Genomic DNA, 21,491 nt, shown 5'->3' with positions numbered 1-21,491 from the left:
TTCTGAACAAATGAATGCCTCCACAGAAAAGACTTTTCTTTAATTATTGGGCCATCATGAAGAAGATTCCAGCAGCAACTTCGCTCTGGCCAGTTTCTTTGTGGTGGACCCAAGGGAGAGCCCAGATCCTACCCACTTCAAAAGCAGGAACATCCAAATAATATTATTAAAATGAAAGAAACCCCCAAGTTCCAGTAGCAGAAGGATTCTCCCCGCATTTGTGGCAATGAGTTTAGGATAACAAAAGCAGGAAAACGATACATTCAAATGCAATGATAGCGTTAATATCATTGCTAATGAATAATAATGTTAATAATTGATTATTAGGTAATAATCATTATTAAAATTAATTAACAATGATGCTAATCATAATTAATAGTGTTAATGAATCCAGAAAATAAGTTCTGGGTAGTATGATAATATGCTTTACATCTTTTTACATTTGTCTTGCTCTGCTTGGATCACATTTTCTTTTCACACCAAGAAAAGAACTAAACTACTTAGCAGGAATAGCTTGAAAGCAGGATTACAAACTTGGGCAGCCTCCTCTCCAACGTTCTTAATGGTGGTGATGGTCTTTCCAGCTGCTGAAAAGCTCATCCCTTACCCCTTCCTCGTCCTCTTCCTGCTCGCACCTGTCTTCCCTGAACATTTTCTGGTTTCTTCAACCATACTGTCCCATGGCATCTGAACTGGAAAGGTGCAGCTTAAGGTTCACACCCAAATGAGGAGATCAACCCTTACTTTATGGCCAGGCTAAGATCTTTTTGTTTGTTTTTTCTGATTTTAAGCAGAGCGTCTTAAGGTTCAAAAATGAATGCATGAAAACGTAACATTGATTTGCACTTCCCTCGCGGGGTCTCAGGTTGTTAAGATACACACTTCCACAACCTGAAACTGAAATTGTGTATTAGTTGAACCTCCTTCAACGTGGTGCCTCCAAACTGTGCTGGGTTACAACTCTTTGCATGTGGACTGGGGACACTTGGAGTCCAACTCCACTGAAGTGTGTCAAGCTGTAGAAGACTGAACCGATTCCTATTTCGTGGGAATTCCCAGCGTCCTATGGGGTTGCACATTTCTGATACCCTCCTCTTCACACATGCTGAGTCCTCCTCTGCTTCCTGGTTTGTGTTAACCCTCAATTGTCCAGGGATGGGAGACCAAACACTGTTTCAGGTCACCTCGCAGCTTGTCTCTTGCCGGATTCCCATTCCCATTTGGGACTCTGCAAATGGGAAACCTGTGCAGATCCAGCAGTGATAAAATGGGAGATTTGCACTCATCTCCCTAGATTTGCACAAATCCACCGAGATTTCTGAAAATCTCCAAAGGCTGAAGCAGGACGGCTCCCTCTATTGAGATCACTCGCATCAGTCCAAATGGGAATCAGGACTGAGGTACATGTGAGCATACCGTTCACCAGTATTTTGGGCAAACACGTGTTCATACTTGCTCTGGGTGCTTTAAATGGGGGATGCTTTGTCAGCAGAAATGAAATTCTCTTAGACCCTAAATTCTGAGCCTCCTGCTCCAAATTAGAAGCAGATCAAACCATGTTTTAATGTAGGATTCCAAGATTCAGCAGCAACCACAGTTTCACCAACTCAGTCATCTTGGCAAGCCACAAACGAGGAGGCGAAAGAAGGCGCCGATGTTCATGAGAAAGGGAAAGTGCATGCAAGCCAGGCATGTGGCTCCAAGCCGCCGTCTTGTCAGGATGTCTAACCAGAAGGCCATGGTCCATATTGGAAGATGGTGAAAGCCACATTTTTCAGCTCCCTTGGGAACGGGGTCCTAAAATCTGCTTCGGAGGAGCAACGAGCAGATGAGTGGAAAGCAAAGTCAGGCCCAGCTGCAACTGGGAGAGCTTTCTCTACTCAGACTCTTCACAAAGAATGCACTTGTCTGACACTCCCTTACCCACAGGATTCTCCAACCAGCTCGGCAGAGCAGTCAGAAATGTTCTTCTGCTTGCAAAATGTGAGCTGTGCTTAACCCGTATTTTCTGTTTGCCTGCTGCAAAATCAGACGAATACTTTTCCTTCCCGGCTGTGCTAGTATACTTTCCCTTTGCGTGACCAGAGATTGGCCAGAACAGGGAAGCGGGGAACTGGGCCTGATAGACAGATGTGCTCATCTGGTGTAACAAATTAATTTCGCTTCTTTGCCTAGAGAAAAGTGACACCCAGGAAAGGAGCGTGTGGAGGTGTGGAGGGGAAACCTCATTCTGAAAACCCCTTGATATAATTCAACACCGCCATCATCTGAGCTCATTCCTGTGCCGCCGGGAGACAGAGGCTGGGAGCTCCAGGTGCTAAAGGCCATCATACACTTCCTCCTCTGCCTCTTTCACATCGAAGTCCAAGAGGGGCACATGGGTTTTTCCATGTGGGTACCGGAGCTCCTCCTGTGCCGCCGGAGGGTGGACACATCCGGGGTGGTTTGCTTCACTCGCCCACCATTCAGTCCAAGCTTTCCCTGACTTGGAATGGATGGCAGCTCCTCATCTACTGCGCCTTCTACTGTTGCTCCGGCTGAAACGGTTTTTAATTGCTTATTTAAATGTGATTTTTATCATTGTTGTATGAGAACCACTTGGAGGTGTCACCATATTGAATGGCATGATGGTGATGATGATGGAGGAATTGGTCCTGTGGGATAGCCCGGGATGGCTCTTGAAGAAGACTAGACAAATGCACAGACAAGGAAGCTGTCAAAAGTTGCTCATCGCAATGGCCGCATTCTGCCTCCAGATCGCAGGTGCCCTGTCCACCACTCCTTGCAGGTGCTCAGGGCCAGGGACTGAATTGCCCACTCGGCTCTGGCCCGGCCCTCTGGGGTTCCTTAGGCAACCGGACCCCATTCCTACGGCCTCACCCACGTTCCCTTGGCTCCCTTCCTTGCTTCCCCAGATGTTGCATCGTTCCCCCCCCACCACCACCACCTTCCGAAGGACCGAAAGGTCTCCCCTCAGCCTGGGTTACCTGCAGCAAGACTTTTAGGATACACTCAGCCGGCATTTTTGGCCACGGGCAACACAGCTCCCAAGAGCTTTCACAAAATGGAATTTGGTCCTTGGGCTGCCGGTGGCTCGGCTTCCCCTCCGCCCACTTTGCACCCACAAAAATATTGAATGCGTGTCTGTCTTCCTGAGACTTTTATGTATAGGGCAGGGCACAAAAGTTTTCAATGAATAAATTAATAAAATAATAAAATAAAATAAATCTTTCCCCTTCTCTTTTGCTAGGATGGCTACTTCTCCCACCGGCCAAAGGAGAAAATGCGAACGGACAGCAATAACGAGAACTCCGTCCCCAAGGACTTTGAAAATGTCGACAACAGCAACTTTGCTCCCAGGGCGCAGAAGCAGAAGGAGCGCCAGCAGCCCGAGCTGGTGAGGAAGCCGGTGAGCAAGCGGAAGGAGCGCTTGCGGAGGAAGCTGGAGCAGAAGGAGAAGGTGAAGGAGAACTCGCTCCTGGGGAAGAGCTCGAATGAGGTGCTCCCCTACTCCAACCCTGCCCCGAAGAGCAGCAACGGCAGCCTCCACCTGAGGGACGCCCACCGGCCCCCCAAGCAGCACCCCTCGAGGAAGGCCGGAAACGGCTCCCCTGAGCTCAGCTACGAGCAGCTGCCGAAATGCGAGATCTCCGGCAAGGAGGCGTTGTCGGCTCTGTCCAGGGCCAAGTCCAAGCAGTGCCACCGGGAGATCGCCGAGGTCTACTGCCGGCACAAGCAGGAGAAGCTTATGCCGGAGCGAGTGACTCGCTTCTGTCCCCTGGAAGGTAAGCCGGCCAAGGGGCGGAGGATGGACTCCGTGCAAGGAGAGGCAGCAAGCCTCTTTGTCCCGCTTGGACAGGAGGAGAACTGGTAGCCTGGGACCCTCCAAAGCTTTTGCCTACAACTCCCAGGAGCGGGAGGCAGCATCATGGATGCTGAGGTCTTATGGGAGCTGTAGTCCCAGCCATTTGGAAGGGGTCATATTAGCAGACACTGTAATCGGAGTTCAGTCCCCCAGTTTTTAGAAAAGCAGAGCTGATAAAGGGTACGAGTTTTCATTGATCAAGTTTTGCATAAATTTGTATATGAGGGCTGGGAAAGCAGGATTTCTTAAGTGCAGAAAGGACATTCCAAAGGAATGATCCTTAGATGTCTGCTGGCGTCATCTTAGAAGACATTCTCCTGCACACAGGAGCGAATGAGTGTTTTAAGATGGGGCAGGAGAGCGGGGGTGTATGAAAAAGACGTTTCCTGGTTAATCAGGGATGTCTTTCACTGGCACTCGAAATGCATTTAATCAAGCCACCTGATTATCTGATGAAGGACTAAACAAACTTGTTATATCCTTATGAGTCGGGATGAGCACAGACATGTACGTGTAAGTAGAAATATGTAATCGTCAAAGTGCCCGCTTCTCTTTTGGCCCTGAAAATGGGCTCAGCCAGACAGGAGCATCCACGGTGACGGCCAATCTCCGATTGGGAATGAATGCCGCATTGCTTCGTGGAAGTCTTCCTCCAGTGGGTGGGGCTTGGCGCAAAGGCCCCGCCCCCTAGGGGAATTCCACGGAGTAGCATAGAGCAGATTGGGGCACCCCATGGGCTGAATTCGGACCACGGGATGAAGGTTCTGCACTCCTGAAGCCCCTGATGAGAATATACATTTGCATTAGCTGGGGGAATATATATGGAATGGCAGGCTGGTTTTGGGAGACTTGAGGACCTAACATCTTCATGGTGACTCCCCTGGTAGCATCTGGAAAATTAAGTATGGGATGCTGGGAGCAGGTTCACTAGACCACAGAGCTGTAGGAACGATTTTCCCAGTGAGTACTAGCTGAGCTGAAGCTGGGGACCAAATACTGAGGGGTATTGTGAATGGTTAAGAACCATTCTTCTCTGGGCTTTGGTCCAAAGAAGACCTGAATGTGGGAAGCAGACCTGTGGGAAACAGGCTAATATCCAGTCAGGTGTAGTGGTCCAAGCATCAGGCAGAAACCAAGAGAAGCCAGCTTCCGATTAGGAATGGGCAAGAAATTTGTTAAGTTCACATTTTAATGCAACAATGACCGACCAGTGCTTCCTTGACCATTCCTTCACCAGGGGAATTGGACCTCTTTCAGCCCAATTCCATTCTGGAGATGCTGTTTTATTAAGTTAATTACTTTAACTTAAAGCCTTCACTGCTGGTAGCTAAGGAGGTCTCAAAGTGTAGAAAAGCAAGAAAAAGAACAAAGGTTTAGTGGTCAGAGGAGAGCGATGTTGCCGGGAAAGGAGGCATTGGCCATCTGGAAACTCTGGACCACAGTGAAGCTAAATTTGTACCACAGGGGATGCTGGACATGGTTCTACTTGCCTGCATTATGGGAACTGAAACTAAGTTTTATCCCCATGTTCACACTTTTGCAAATTCTGTGATGCAATACTGAATTTAAATAATATAGAAATATTAGAACTACATACACATGTAGAATATACTACGAATACAGAACTACATAAATTAGGGTAAGTTCAATACAAAAGTTCGGCACAAAAGCATTGATTGAAGGAAGGTGTTTGCAACAACTGCGTGTGATGAGAACGCAAACAGTGGGTATGAATTTTCAGGGGCACAGGAATGCATAGGGATGTTTATGAAGACGTGACGACAAAGAGAACCATTCAAAAACTGGTGCAGAAATGGGACATGGCGAATTTGTGCTCTAAAAGTGCACAGACACATTCCTCCATCCTCAGTCACGGCAAAGCTGTGGGAAATGAGTCAGGGAGTCTTTTGCCAGCTCTTACTTGGAGCCTTCTGGACCTGCATTAGTTGGCCTGATTGTCTCATCTGGTTGGGTTGAAGTGTGGTGCTGCTTTTTCCGGCCATGATGTGAGTTGTACAATCCCTAGCCAAAGGCCACAAAATAGACCGCCAGCTCGTGGGCCTTTCAGAACTCTTCGCTGGGCTACATGATACGGCAAGGGCAGAGTACAGGGAAAGAAAAAGATTGGGCCGATACCGGAGTCCTAAAGTCTGTGTTTAGTCACAGTGTTGGCAGGGAACACGGGAGGTAGTTGCAGACTAGAAATGGGGGAGGGTTGTGCTTGGCCGCGTTTTTAAGAGAACGGAGCGAATTTGCACTGCCCTGGAACAGCACTGGGGCCGCACTTCTGCAAACTTTGCAAGGTGGTTCTCAGCTCATGAGTTTTGTTTAAGGAATGTGCTTGCACGATGGAACTGCATACGAAAAAATCAAATGTTAAGAAAAGTAGCATGCGGTACTGCTCTTGCTGGGGGATCGGGTGTTACCGCAAACAGAAGTGGAAATTGGACTGAGTGGATTTATGAATATGTGTGAGACCGAACTGGAGCAGAAATAGACTGAACTGTCCACCCCTGGTCTGTGAGGTGGACTGGGCCTCAAGTTTGAATTGCCAGCTCTTCCAAAGCCAGGATGGCATGTTAGTCACACCCTAGAGTGAGGATATCTTTGGGGAATGTTTTGGCTGTGTGATTGTGGCTATAGCTGAGATGCAAAGAGACCCTTTATGCTTGGGTATCCTTGGTGGATTTTCTGATTTACCTTCTCAGACCAGAGATCTGTTTTCCCCACTGCAGAACAGAACGGGGCACAGCAGTTTTGAGTATGTGTTGGCTGTAGTTTCATGGAGGAGGAGAATGAAGGCACCGCTGGAAGAGCACAAGGGTGGAACCACCATGGACACACCATGGACTCTACCAGGGCTTTCGTTTTGGTTTCTGGGATGCCCAATTACCCCGTGGTTGATCCCCCATTGTGAAGACTTAAATCCAGCTCTTAGCCTGGTTGAATTCCATCCTGAAGCAAAATCCACAAGGCCCCATGGGAGGCAGCAAATGGAATGGAATGAGATGGCTCTTATATTCAAGTTGGCTATGTTTTTAGATGGCAAACCAGATGTGAAAAAGACAATAGAAGCTGAGTGAGCTAGCTTTGCTTAGGAGCCGGAGACTCAGCCCACTGCTGTTCTTAATCAACTCTACAATATTGTAACTGTTATTTAAAGATGCCCCACTGAGAAGGCATGGTTAATAATGCATTCCTCCAGCCCCAAAGGAAGGCAGGGAAGCTACACTTAAGTCACCCGCGAGGCAGCATCTTGCTCAAACATCTGCTTACAGCTCTGTTAGCAATCAGTCCTCCAGGCTTCTGCTGGCCTGTCCCTGAGCTCTGGGAGAGCTGTCGTTAGAGCTGCAGGGAATAGATGCAGTGGCCGACCAACCAGCTTGTAAAAATTATGGTACAGACAAGAGGGATTGTTGATTTTGGCCACCCAGTTTGCCGGAGGGCAGGCCTTCCGTGGCAAAATGCCACGACAGAGGAAGGAGCTGCCCAGTTCCTCTGGCATCGGCAGCAAACAAGAAAGCAGTCACAGCGTGTGGGGGAAATCTCAGCCCAGGGACCAAATCTAGCCCTCCCGAGGGCCACGTGTGGCCCTTCAAGCTTCTCTAGAGGGTCACGCCCCCTCCCCCAGTGGTTTCCCAACGTTTGCACATTTCCTGTCCCACCTTCCAAAAGCTTGAAAAAATATTTGCTGTCAGTAAGAGCCTTAAGCTACAGGACGCTGGTTTTGGGGGGACTGTGGCCCTGCTCTCTGCCGTTGGCCACTGGCCACCACTGGAATGTGGCCCTTTGACACTTATGAAAGAGCCCAGCCCAGCCGGCATTCCTGCACTAGGAAGAGCTTTCGTTCTCCTTCAGGCACACTCCCCCCTGCTCCAAACTGGCACACATGTGCCCAGATGTTCTGGGCTACAACTCCCATCAGCCACAGCCAGCATTTCTAGTGTTCCGGAATGCTGGGAGTTGTAACCCAACCTTCTGGAACATGCCGAGTTGGGAAATGCTCGCCTGTATGTCCTGATGAGCAATTACCCATAGCGAGAACGTTTGCTTAGCTTTGTGCAAAGGCTGATCAGGGCTCGGGACAGCCCTGAAGGTCAGCGTTCTGTTTAAAAGCAGGACAGGCGCTGCCGCCACCGCCTTCTGCATTCTGAATTGCAGGGCGTCAGTCCGAGGGTGAAACAATTGCATCGCATCAGGCATCCATCTCCCAGGAGCTCACCTCCAAAAGGAAGGGCTGTTGCCACTTGACGCACTGAAGAGAATGTAACACCTCAGATGGGGTCCCGTGCTTCAGCACCCCTTCCTTCCCCTTTCCCTCAGCCTGATGCATGTGGTCCCCTCGCCAAGAATACTTGATAGTCAGGAGAAACGACTGGGGTGTGATGTTTAGTACGTCTTCCCGCTCTCACGCTGGTAGCAAATTAGCTTCGCTAGGCTCCGTCATGTGTCCTCAGCAGGCACATATGTAATTAAAACAAGCGCACATTGGGTTCACAGTGGCATTGAAATCTGCCTGCTGCAAAGGTCCGTATGCTCCTTGGGGATTCCGTACTGGAGCAAAGTAATTACGGCACGGCTAAATACTGGTGGGGTGAGTGAGTGAGTGAGTGAGTGAGTGAGTGAGAGAGAGAGAGAGCGAGAGAGAGCGAGAGAGAGCGAGAGAGAGCGAGAGAGAGCGAGAGAGAGAGAGAGAGTCAAGGGATTGGGTAACCTGCAGCAAAACAAACTCTTCTGTTACCCAGCAGAGCTTTGATTATTACCAGTGCGAGCCAGAGTGCTGCACTGGGACCCAGGGAGATGCCGGTTCGAGTTCCCGCCCAGCCATGAAGATCACTGGGTGACTCTGGGCACTCAGAGACCTACCTCACAGGGTTCTTGTGAGGATAAGTTTCAGACGAGGCGGGGTTTTGTAAGCCACCTTGCGTTCCTTGAAGGAGAAAGTGTGGGATATAAATGTAATAAATAAATACTAATGTTATTGCTATCTCTATACTGCCCAATAGCCGAAGCTGTTGTTTAGTGCACTTGTCCCAGCATTGGTCAACTGGGAGCTTATACCCTGATTTCAGAATTTAAAGAAGAGGAGTTTGGGGGGAAATCTGACTTTTGGAGAGGTTCCGCTATCGCCATCCTTGTCATCATGAGCTGGTTCCTTCCCTCTTTCCATCAGATTATTAAACTCAAGACAATCCATTGTGGTGCAATTCTTGTGTTGAAACTTAATGGCTTGCAAAACAGTATGAACTGTGAGCAGCCTTCTGGCAAGGCTGGGAGAGCAAAGCATTGCCCTGAAGAGTCAAGTTCAAACCGGAAACTGCCCTGCGGTGCCTCCCCTTCAGTCACGCGTCAGTCTCCCCCCGCAGGGCAGCCGTTGCTGCTTGAAGCCAAGACGGCCGGCAAAGCTCACCTGTCCCGTGGCCTCTTTGCTGGGTCAAGGACTGGGTCTTGCGTCGGCCTGCCCTCCCACCCTGGAACCCTTTTGCCCCTTCCAAAGCAGCCCAGTTCTCATTCTCTGCTTGAGAAGCTCCACTGGGTCCCCCTGACCCCCCTCCGTTCCTCCTCCTCCTCCTCTTCGGGGTCAGAGAAATCTGCCCAAGAGTTTGTGATGAACGAAGGGCAGGCCCACTCGCTACAACCTTTGTCTTATTGCTGGTGTTCTGGCACTGTATTTGTATCCCGTCTTTTTTCCCCTTGCATGGAGCCCAAGGCGGCTCACAGGTGAGGCTGAGAGGCAGGGACTGGCCCAAAGGCGCCCAGTGAATGGGGACCTGAACCCGGCTCTGCTGCCTCCCAGTCCAGCATTCAAGCTGTGACCGATCACCAGCTTTTGGCCTTTCGAGGCTCACTTTGTGCCCGGCCTGCCAAACAGGGAAAGGCTGTCCAGGGAGGCTTCCTTGCTTGCTCCCTTGATGATTCCATTTCGGGCCATGCATTCCCCTCTTGCTCCGAACCGGAGACCACTAGCATGGTCCTCTTCCTCTCTGTTTTATCCTCACAACAGCCCTGCGAGGTAGGTGAGGCTGAGAATGGCTGGCTCAGGGATGCCCGGGGAGCTTCATGGCCACGTGGCAACTCTCAGTTCAACACTGCTGTGTAAGTTGCCATTTTGGCAAGGGAGAGGAAGAATTGCAGCTGTGTTTACATTCAGAAAAGCCATACCCTCTCCAGTTCTTTGCATTTTGTCTCGTACCTGTCTATAGAAAGCTTTCGGGCTGGGCTCAGCAGTCCATGGCCTCCAGGCTGCAAGCATTCCCCCCACCCCAGCTAGTTTTTGAGCCCCCACTGCCCAAGAATCCCACCCCACCAAGTTTGAGAAGGAAACGGGCATGTCCCTGCCACCTCCTCCATGCTGCCAAATTCAGGGGCAAATTCAGCAGTCAAATGTAGTGCATGGGAGTGGGGGGAACTGATCTCTGGATCCTTGGAATTTGCCCACCCCTGCTTGAAAGGGAAGACAGAGAGGGATACCTGAAGGAGCGTCTTCTTCCCTCCGTGCGCTCACAACCCTTGCGATCTGAGGTGCAGGACCTTCTCAGCAGTGGTGCCCCAGCTGTGGAATACGCTCCCCAGAGAGGTTCATCTGGCGCTGACATTATATCCTTTTCAGCGTCAGGCGAAACCTTTTGTATTTTCCTGTCATGTTCATGTTTGATTTTAACTGAGGTTTTAGTATTTCAGTGGCTGGGTGCTGTGGTGTTTTACTTTATTCTATTTGTTTTTATTGTAAGCCATCTCCAGACACTAGTGGTGGACAGGGTAGAAAAGCTTTCCATCAATAAACAAACCAACCCAAGGCCCACACTGAGGAAAAGGAGTCTCTCTCACGTAACAGGGACGTGCCTGGGACAGCTCAAGCCAGAGCCATCCAGCTGTTTGGGGACCGCGATTCTCATCAGCTGCAGGCTACACGGCCGATGGCTAAGGATTGCAGGGCCCCTTGGAGCACAAAGATCACACCTTGGAAGGCTGGTGCCTGCATCTGGCGCCCACGGGCCAGATGCTGATGATGCTTGCTCCACTCGCCCTGCCCACCCCGACCTGCCAGCATCAGTACTGGCTGGCTGAATCATGCGCCCTTTTCATGTCCCAGGTGCCCCGATCTGGCATCCCAGTCGGGCATTGTGCACAATGAGATGGTAGGAAGACTTCAGCCTCCCCTTGCTGTTGAGAGGAGCCCTCACTGTAGCTGGGAAAGCCTGTGGAGATACACCCTGAGAAGAGGGGAAGGAAGAGGGGAGCCTGCAAGAGCACAGCTGCCAGATCGGTTTGGGAAGGGCTCCCTCCGAATCCATCCCTCCAAGCTTCCCTTCGTGCTCAGCCTGGTCTTCCCAAGCGAGCTGAACTGAAAGGAAGGTCCGTGGATGCTCACAGGACAAGGCAGCACCATCAGCAACCATCTTCTGCGTGAGTTGCAGCACCCCGAAAGCCGCAGCCGCGTGGGACTGCTTTCCCAGCGTGCCTCTTGCAACCCGCCCTCCTTGGGTCTCAGTCACAGGCACCAGTTAGAAAGGCCTGGTTGCAAACACGTTTTCCTAATGAGCGAGCGGTTATGAGATACAGAGCAAATCACATTGAAGCGTGGAATCTGAGATATGATTTCCTATGAGCCCTAATTGGATTAATCGGATTGTATTAAAGATATATCAACTATGCAATGTTTAGAGGATTACTCTGGCCTGGATCCCTCCCCCTGTTTCTTTCTGTATCGTCTTCACTAATCCCGTTAATCGGGAACTGTTTAAAACAAACCGCAACCAGGCAAGCCAGACGCGAGTGCAAAGCGCCCATCTGCTTCGGGAACATCTTGCTCTTTGACAGAGTTCACGTGGACCAAATCCGGCAGCGGCAGAGGGAGAGCTCAGCTTTCTGGACAGCGCCTGAGCCGCACCGAAGCCTCACTCCTGGCAAGCAGCACACCGGTGCGAAGCATTGTTGCGTGTTGTAGCACAAACTGTGCCATTTCCGGGGCTTTGAAGACATGCTGCGGTGCTGCTTCACAGTCAGGATCTTGTGGATGCGAGAGAAGCCGCCCAGGAAATGTTGAGAAACCGCTTTCCTAGATGGCTTTGAACAACCATTTTCTGGGATGATTTCCGATCTGAGGGACCACGTCAGTGCAGAGGGTCATGGTGTAAGAAAGTACAGGGTGCCTGCCTGTTGCTTTTGTGTTTGCTTTAACACAGCTGTCCAGTGCACTGAAGTGAACTGCAGTAGTCAGAGGGCCAGTGGATGCTTACCCTTTCCTCCAGCAAGCTATTTTCTAGACCAAAATACACTGATAAAAACATGTCCCTATAAAACAGAATCTTATCCAAGATTTATCCCCCCCCCCCCTCTTTCTTTTTCCTGGTAGGACATTTGACCTGTTTATGGGAAAATATACTGTGGTCATTCCCAAAAGTTGTTTCCATATTTGTTTTCCAATGTTTTGAGATGGGCTCATTGCTTTTTATGCCTTTATGCATTATTGTTTCATTCTTGTGTGCCATCTGTTGACATTGATGAAAAGCCAGTGTATAATTAATAGTCTGATGGATTGATTATATTTTAATACTGCCTAATAGCCAAAGCTCTCTAGGCAGTTTATGGCTGGGTAGCCTTTTTCATCAAATGTTTAGGCACTCTGGTAATCAAACCCTCATCCGGGGAGATTCCAGGGGCCCAAAGGAATGCGGCAGGGCCCAGTGCTGTGCCCAGTGATGCAGCAGCTCCCCGCTGCACTGGTTCCCAGCTGTGCTCTAGTGTGGTCCCCAGTAGCCACAGGCCATGTGGGCTATCGGTGAACAAAATGTTGGGAAAGGCCACAACCTACGAATGTTTCTTCCTTGCCCACGAGCGAAGGTATGGTAGGAAGGGATGTGCTCCTTGGGCAGGCAGAAAACCAAGGTTTGGTGCCAAGGGGTGTCACAGGCCATGAAACTCGAGACATGGAAAGCAGTTCCAGGCAGAGTACCCAGCTCTGGGATCTGTGGCCGTTTCTTGCAGGGGAAGGCCAGGAATGGCTGCCAGTCCTGCCCGCTCTAGGGTGCCTTTGACCTCAGAGGCAGTCCACGAATAGGCACTCGTTGCTGGGGAGCATGGGCATGAGAGTGCTGCTGCATCTCTCCTTGTAAGTTTCCGGTGTGCATTTGGTTGGCCGCTGTATGAACAGAAGGTCGGACGTAGCATGGCTCTTGTCCTGTTCTCCTTTTTACCATTGAACTTGAACTGAGGGGCTTTGATGTAAGTCTGCCCAAGGTAGGAAAGGCTGTTATGTGGGGGTTTTTTAGTGTGTGTTATTGTAACTCAGCACGCGCACACACCCTGTGAGTAATCTTCTAAAGCCTGCCAAAAGATCCAGTGTTAATTGCTTGTGCTAGAATGTATTTGCTGTTGGAAATGTCACACCATAAATTATATTTCATTTCTCTGTCTGACAAGTAATATACCAAAAGAAAATTGCGTCCCATTTCCTCCCTTCTCCCACTGCTTTGACGTTAAATTTATTTGCTGCATCCCTGAATTGATGGCCATGGTAGTGGGTTCTATGTACCTTCTCATCTTTTCTTTACTTTTTTTGATTTTGAAAGCAGATCAATGTGAAGATAGCTAATACGTTATTAATTACTAAACAAACTAAAGAGCTTCAGCATGCCTGCGGCAAACAACAGGAGTTGCAATTTAGCAGAATTTCATTGCAATTAAAATTGCGCCAAGACTGTCTTTTTAAGAAATGGCAGCTAAGCTGTCCCTGCCTGACAGTCTGGCTGCCGCAAGTTGGGGCAGGTGGGACCAGGTCGGTGTGAGATACTTAAGTAAAATGACTGAAGAGCCCAGGTTGGTGTTAAGTCGACACACAGACCCTTGCTTTTTTGGATAGCATCCCAGAGTGCTTCTGCAACAGTTTCTTCTCGCCTGCTTTTGCCATGCTCCGTCTTCCTGCCTCCACTGGCCTTAGGACACAGCCACCGTCGGTGTGGTTGTTCTGCACCGTCAGATCATCTCCGACTGACGGTAACATGAAAACCCTCCCAAATCCCCTATCCGTGACAGCACCTCTGAATTTGTGGCTTCCTCTGCAGAGTCCACCCATCTCGTATTTGAGCCTCCTTTTCTTCCCCTGCCTTTGATTTTTCCTAGCGTGAGTCTTGCTTTCTCTTGACGTGCCCAAAGTACAACAGCTGCAGTGTTGTCGTTTTTGCTTCTAGGGAAAGCTCTGGCTTGGTTTGTTCGAGGACCCACTGGTCGGTCTGCCTGTCACTCCAGGGCGTCTGCCCAGCTCTCCTCCAGCACCATGTTTCGAGCACATCCTTCTTCGTTTGTCAGCTTCGTTACTGTCCAGCTTTCACGCCCCTCCAAAGTGGCCAGCAATACAATAGCACGGGCGACCTGTGCCTGGGCCTCCAGTGAAACATCCATCGTCGTGGGTGTAACAACTCTCGGTTAAGGTCACTTATCCATTTAATACCCAGTTGTGTTTCTAACGCGGAGGGTGAAGTCCAGTTGGCAGCACCCGCGATGCTGATAAGTCCCAGCCGTTGGGGCTCCATCTCCCCACATCTCTCGTTCTGCATTTTTGCCAGACAGACCCTTTCAGCTGCCTGGTGAAGGTGCTTCAGAGTGGGGAAGAAGGAGGCAGGAATGCCAGCTCGTCTTGGCTTTGACCTCCTTTCTGAATTTGATTTCTGGGTCTTGAGAGGCAGGTGAGATCAAAGAGCCCAGAGCACTGATCCTCTGCTCCAAGGCCACGGCTCTGTCCCTGCTCAGACCTGGGAATCTGAATGGCCCCATCCGCATCTCCCGGATACTGTCCAGGGACCATAGGATCGCTTTTCAGCCTTGGCATGCCAAACTCCTTCCAAGGCACTCAAGGCAATTCACATGCAGTGATGATGCTTTAATCACAGAGAGATTTCAGAAGGAAGAAGGAACCAGAGAGGAATCTATTCCTCAGGCCTGATCCCTGAAGGACCAGTCATAAAGAATGCTGGATACACCAAGGAAACTTCAGCATCAGAGTCTACTGACTCTGAGGACCGGAATGCAGGTGGAAGGGGCTTAATTTTGGCTGAAGCTAGGAAGATACGAGGCCTGCATGGTGCAAGACCCTCAGGCCATCCAGGCCAAAACTGCGGACACTGGCCGGCAGCACCTCCAGGGTTTTCAGGCAGGTGTTTTTCCAGGCAACAAACCTCAGGCCTTTTGCGGGAAACGCATGCATTGTACCCCTGACCTATGTTCTAGCTGACTCTTTTCCCATGTGAACAGATGATTCTTTTCTTTAGAACAGGGCGCATATGGAGAGCATTAACAAGACTCTGCTGGGCCAGACCCTCTCACCTAGAAAGGCAGCAAGATTATATTAAAGCGGAGCTGAACTTCCATGAGTTCCCTGTTTTCATGAGCTTCCTACCCGGGGTAGGGCCTTTTCCATGGCTGTGCGCCAGCTCTGGAATTTGCTTCCCAGAGACGTGTGCTATATTCTTTTTGGTGCCAGGCCAAGCCCTTTTTATTTTCCCAGTATTTTAAGAGTTGATAGTTTATTGTAATTGGAATTTTGCTTTATATTTTTATATTGTATTTTAATTTGCTGTTACTGGTTTGTGAGCCATCTTGAGACACATTTTGGGTAAAGATAGGGTAGAAATGTTTTCAGTGTATTTAAAAAATACTTTTCAGCACGGAGGGTTTCTTTGCTAGCATTGTAGGCTTTTGCATCAGTGGCAGTTGTGTGTACACGTATACACATATACACACGTGGCCATTCCAAACTTTTTCTCATGGGTAAGAGTAGCAATTAAAGAAATGTCTCCTTATATATTCTTCTACCTCGTTATATGCTGCAGAAAACGGCTGTCCCTGTTTGTTTTCCTTTTCCTCCTTCATAGCTTTTCTCTCTTTTGGAATTTCGCATTCTGTCTTTTAGATAGCCAGCCTCAGAGTTCAGACCGTGTGATTTGAAAGACAGCTTTGTACAACATTGTAGGTGTTTTACTAAAACAACCAGGCAAACAATAAACACCAGTAGTCCCCTTCACTGTTACATTGTTCTAGCAATTGCAGCAAGGAACAACAGTAGAAAGTTGTTTTATCCTGATGCCACAATGCTAGTGGCGTTGTATCTATTTTTAAGTGTGGGTAATAAGGCAAGGGGTTCTCCAGCTGTTCCAAGCTTGCTTGGTGCAAGAGTTTTTCATAAACCCACTTAAGAGCAGTAGCACTGAAAACAGGCGGTTCTTTTCCATTGCCAAGGACAGGCATAATCCACGGGGATTTCAGGAAGTGATGGTTTCTGGTAGAGTCCATATTTCCTGCAAGATCCTAATTTCTCCAGGTATGGCTGCAGAAAACCGCTACCTAAAGGCCTAAAGAGTGAAGCAGCTCAGGTTTGGCAAACCTGTGGCCCTCCAGATGGGGTTGGACTACATCCCCCATCAGCTTCAACCTGCATGAACCCTGGGCTAGGATGATGAAAGAACTACTCCAGCAACAGCCAGGGAGCTACAAGGCTTCCTTCTGCTTTTGCTGGTGATGCTGAAGTCGATGGGCCAGATAAGGCAGTGGAGTTGAAACTAAGGCCAAGGGGCAATTCTGGACTGCCTGGCTTTCCGCTCCAGCATCCTGGGTTTCCCAGACAGCTGTGCACCCATTCCCTGGTTCTGCTCCCTTTCCCACAACCGAAGATCATTTGTGGTTTCCCAGAGTTTGTAGAGGTCTTTCCCCATTGTACAAGTTTGCAGTGCCTCTCCTAAGGCTTAAGCAGCTGGCTAAATTCCACTGGTGTCTTGGTCCTGCTGTTTCCCTTCATTCCCACCCCCCACTGGGAATGGTGGTACATCTCCCAGGAGCTTCTCTGAATTGGAATTCAGCCCTTAGGCTGGAGGAGGTTCTGCCGCATCCCAGTAGGAGTGTCTAAGTGTCTAAGTACCACTTGCCTTTGGATATGCCACCCCCTGCAAACTGGTAATGATTCTAATCTAGGAGTGCTTGGCTGGCCAAAAAAGAGAGGGGAAAAGTCTCTGATCGATCGCCCAGGCTATTAATACTCCTGAAAAAGAGCAAAACAAGAGATGGAATCAATAAAGATTATTCCCTGGCTCTAATTTGAGCCGTTTGCCTTGATAAATCCCTTCTTTTCTGTTTGTTACATCTATGGGGTTTGTTATATTACATCAACATTGCTGCTTTCTCGGTTGATTTGCTTTGGCTGCAGCGCTTCAGAGGCCCTGGTTAACTGCCTGCGGTTACTCCTGCTTTGAAGGATTAGAACCTAAAATGGATTATGGGAGATCAAAGAGGAGGAAAGCAGATTTGACTCGGGCCGCCTGAACTTCCATCCAGGCAACGCTGTCGCCGTTCGTTCATTCTTCAGGGAAGGATAGAAAATCTTGCGGAGATTTAGGAAGGGAAAACTGAGGGAGCCGGTGTGGTGTAGTGGTTAGGAGCATGGGACTCAGACAACCAAGGTTCTAGTCCCCACTAAGTCATGGAGCCAACTGGGTGACTTTGGGCCAGTCACAGACTCTACCCTACAGGGTTGTTGTTGTGGGGATAAGACTGAGAGCAGAGGAGGAGATGGGAGTGAGCCGCTTTGAGTTCATTGTAAGCAGAAGGTGGAATATGAGTCTAATCAATCAATCGATCGATCGATCGATCAGGGTGATGCTGTGGCCAGGGCCACGGAAAAAGGCCCCTGAGTTTCATGGCCACTGCACCCACCTTGCACACAGAATTGCACAGTTCATGCCCTCACACCTCTGCCTGGAGCCAGTGGCAAAGGCAGGTGTGGTCTCCTGGTACCTGGCAGGCTGTGCAGGTGAGATCCCCCCAGGCTTCCTGCCCTCTGCAGCACTGCTGCAGTCGGCTTGCTCTCCTGCCCCATGGTGTAGCTGGGAGGGTGCTGGTGAAGAGGCGGGGTGGCCCCACAGACACGCTTTCCAGCTCTCCGTCTGGACCCTGCGGAACTTGGAGTCATCGCAGCCTGCAGGCCGTTTTCAGCAGAAGGGCAGTGCAAACATTTTGGAAACAAAAACAGGCAGGCGGGCAGGCAGAGGTTAGTTTTGGTGCCATTGCTCCTCAGAAGGGGATGATAAAATAATATTAGTCTAATATTTTAGAGTGCCTTTGCACTTTTATTTGTGGTTTCGTTTTGTAGTTGCTTGGTGTTGATCCCTGAATGCTATATTGTGATATTTTTATATTTTTCAGTTTTGTTCTGGTTTAAGAGTGAAATAAATAATATGAACTTGCAGTATGAAGGGATATTAAGGCCCTAGTTTTTAGATACACATGCAGAGAGAGTGAAAGAGAGAAGGGGGAAGTGTGGATATTAGTCCTCTATTTGAAGGATTGCCCTGCCCAGTTCTGGTTTAAAGATCAATAGCAATAAGATGGTGTTGCCCAAAAGCGATTAGTAGACTGAACTAGTCACCTGGTCACTATCCTCTGTAAAGTAGGACACCCGGCCACCCTACCATAAGTAGTTGTAGCCCATTTTCTTTTTTTTTCCTTGAAGTGTTAGCAGCAACTGTTACGGCAGCCAACCTTCCAATTTGAGAGCTTCACACTTTTCCAGACATTTATTGTACCCTCACTGTTCCCTGAATGCTTATGGCTTCTTCTTCAGGGGATGCCATGACCCACCAACTTTGCTGTCAGTTTTTAGACAGCGCATTCAGCAAGTATTATTAGAGGAAGGAACTTGCAGTATCTTTGCAGAAAACCGAAAGAGGTGCTTTTTTGACTTGTGTGATTGCACTCTTTTGCTGTACTGCAGCGCCACCTAGAGGTTCAGCAGCAGAAAACCAGGGGAGGAGACGCTTCTTGCAGCTCTGACTTCTGCAGGGAACTTGAAAGCAGATGCACAGCCTCCTGTCATCCCAGAGTGCCATTATGGGGGTGGAATTTGCCATCACAGCAAGATGGTGGAGGATATTCAGAGAAGAAAAATGTGCCAGAAGAAAAGAAAAAAGTTTGAGAAAGGGAGTCACAACTCTGCATAAAGTATCAGAAGGGTATTCTGTGCAAGGAATCAGCATGCCTGACTCTGTGTGTGCAGCTGGGTCATTTAGGTGATGCTCCTGGTGAAGATGAGATGCTCACAGCTAAATTGGTCCTCCAAAGCTAGCAGTACAACCAAAAGACAAATACGCAGATGATCTGCATCATCTGTTTAGTATTCATTGTGACAGTGTTGATTGTGATGAACTAATTAGCTGCTAAGTAGTGTGATAGGTATTTTTAATGGGAAATTCATTCTAATTCTACATTAATGAATGTACTGTTACTTTTAAGTACTATTTGTTTATGCATACAAGTCGATGGGGGAGAGGGAAAACACGGCAGGCTCTTGTATGCTCCACCAAAGCAAGGAAATAATTGTGATTTGTCTCCAAGGAACGATAGCATCTTCATAATTAGAAATGTCAAAAAAGCAAGTTATCTATTAAGGTTATTGGTCTGGCAAGAGAGTTATCATAGTAAATTAGATTCAGTATCTCTGTTTCTCACTGGTATGCATCGCATGCCGGTGTCCTGGTTAGGCATTGATTTGTAAAACACCAAAATGATTTCAGTAATTGCTTGTGATTGTAGAATTCTAAACGAAGAAAACTGGGCGGAGGTTGTTTTTTTTAAGTGTGTGTTTGCTGATCCTTTCCCCAGCGCTTCCTGATTTTGCATTCAGTGCAGTTTATATACAGCCAGACTATATCTAGGATGGTGTCCTATGGAAAAACACAGAGGACCAGTGTGCTGATCACCAGAACATACAAGGCTGCCTTGCAGAGAGTCAGTTCTTGGCCCCTCTGGGTTAGTTTTGTCCACACAATCCTGGCAGCGATGTTTGGGCTGTGGTCTCTCACAACCCACTCTGGAGATGCCACGAGTTGAACTGGGACCTTCAGCACAAGGCATGTGCTTGTCCGCTACATTGCAGACCCTCCCCCAAATATATTTGTGAGTCGCACAGAATCAGTTGAGGAGATGAGTTCTGACTTTCTCAATGTCCGCCAGTCCCTACAGATAAAAGCAGCAGGGGTGCATAAATGCTGGATCGCCACCGCAGATCTAGGTAGCTCTGGCCCACCTGCTGCCATGGTGTAGCGGAACCAGGGCTCACAGGGATGCGGCGTCAGCACATTCTTCTGAGCAGAGATGCTGGCATCTCTTGCCACTCCCTCAGAATGCCTCTGAGCGTCTCTGCAGCCCTCACCAAGGCTGCAGAGAAATGATTTCTTAGCCCCAGTGACACTGTAGCGTTCCCTCTCGTGAAGCACAATATTTTGGGGTGGTGTAATCTTCTAACCAAGCTATTAAGACCTACTCACAGTGCAAAAGACATGCTCTTGGCGGAGATGCAAATGCAGGGGCCTTCATTCCTGGCCGTCCTTTGGGTACCTGGCTGTGCCGAGTGGCTGCACAGCAACGGGTGTGATGGCGCCGCCGAATCGGAGCGTGTTATGGGGGAAACAGGCAGTTGCTGTTGCGTGAGAAGCATGCTGGAAGAGCTTCTGGTCACTCTCTCGGTGGTGGTGAGCTGCTGCGCCGTTTCAGTCAGAGGAGTGCAGGCGCTGTCCGTGGTCCTGAACCCTCCTCCATTCCCCAAAATAGGCTTGGCCCCATGGCTAGCGCCCCCAAACCCCTGGCCACCACCCAGAGCTGATGCACTGCCCCACTGGTGTTGTGGCTCTGCCCCGTAATCCCTGCTTCTTTCCCGTTCTGCTGCTGTGTTGATGCCTTTCGAGCGTCTTGGTTGCACTTGTAACTTTTAACTTTGTGCAGCTGTGCAGGCGCTAGCAATTTGCATGAATTAGCAAAAGGTTTTGATAGCTAAATGTGTTAGGATTTAGGGGGAAGGGGGGTCAGTGGGAAGGGGGTGGGCCAGGAAAGCTGTTTGGCCATGTGGATAGGCCACTGGGCCCAGAAGATTCTCGCTCTGTCCTCTTGAGCCCTTTAAAGTTTCTCTGATCGGTATGTGTTTGCTGGAAATTGCACTGAATGCCTGGGCTTTTAAAGCACGGCTGAATCCCCCAAGGTGTTAGACCCATTGAAATCACTGGGGCTTAAATTAGGCCTGGCTGATTAGCTGTGGGGATCCTTTAGGCAGGACTGAGTCCAGCTGCAGCGCTTGGTCTTTCATCCAGAAATCGGGAGACAGTTTGATTTTAAAGTAAGATTCAAACAGGATTAGAAATTTGGAAGAAGGGAAGGGAAGGGAAGGCATAAATAATGCAACCAGTGTTGAATTTGCACAAGATACCATCAGCAAATCCACTAAGAGCAAAACATCGGCTAGTTTGAAAAAATCCTGCCTAAGAGGCGAACATTATGGCTGAAAGAGAGTGGGTGGGTGGATGTGATAAATTGTAGGCCGGCTTCTGCATTTCTTACTTAAGCCCAGTAGCTCTTTATCGCCCGTGTTGTACTGTTCAAATCAATTATGCTAATCACGTAAAAGAGTGCCATTACGAATAACAAAAGGTTGCACAATCCAGCCCTTGTCTGCGGTTCCACTAATGTAGTGATAATGATTTGTGGTGGGGGTTTTCTTTTTTTAAGCGTCATTTATCGATGCAGTCTAAATAAATAGCCTGCGGATCTGCAAAGGAATGGCATTTTACTCTGCCCACAAGCCATTTCTCTT

General features: G+C 49.0%; 1 protein-coding gene across 1 annotated transcript in view; it reads left to right on the top strand.

Moving 5' to 3' along the window:
- The window catches only part of XYLT1 (xylosyltransferase 1), a 127,070-nt gene that overhangs the window by 42,291 nt on the left and 63,288 nt on the right, over positions 1-21,491 (top strand). The window contains exon 2 of the mRNA XM_044433280.1: positions 3,251-3,785. Within this exon, the coding sequence (XP_044289215.1) occupies positions 3,251-3,785 (535 nt within the window). The remainder of the gene's footprint in view (positions 1-3,250; positions 3,786-21,491) is intronic.

Source organism: Varanus komodoensis, unplaced genomic scaffold (genome assembly GCF_004798865.1).
Source record: "Varanus komodoensis strain SLA01 unplaced genomic scaffold, ASM479886v1 scaffold26, whole genome shotgun sequence".
NCBI lineage: Eukaryota > Metazoa > Chordata > Lepidosauria > Squamata > Varanidae > Varanus > Varanus komodoensis.
The sequence above is the reverse complement of the archived record's forward strand: the minus strand, read 5'-3'. Positions and strand labels throughout refer to the sequence as shown.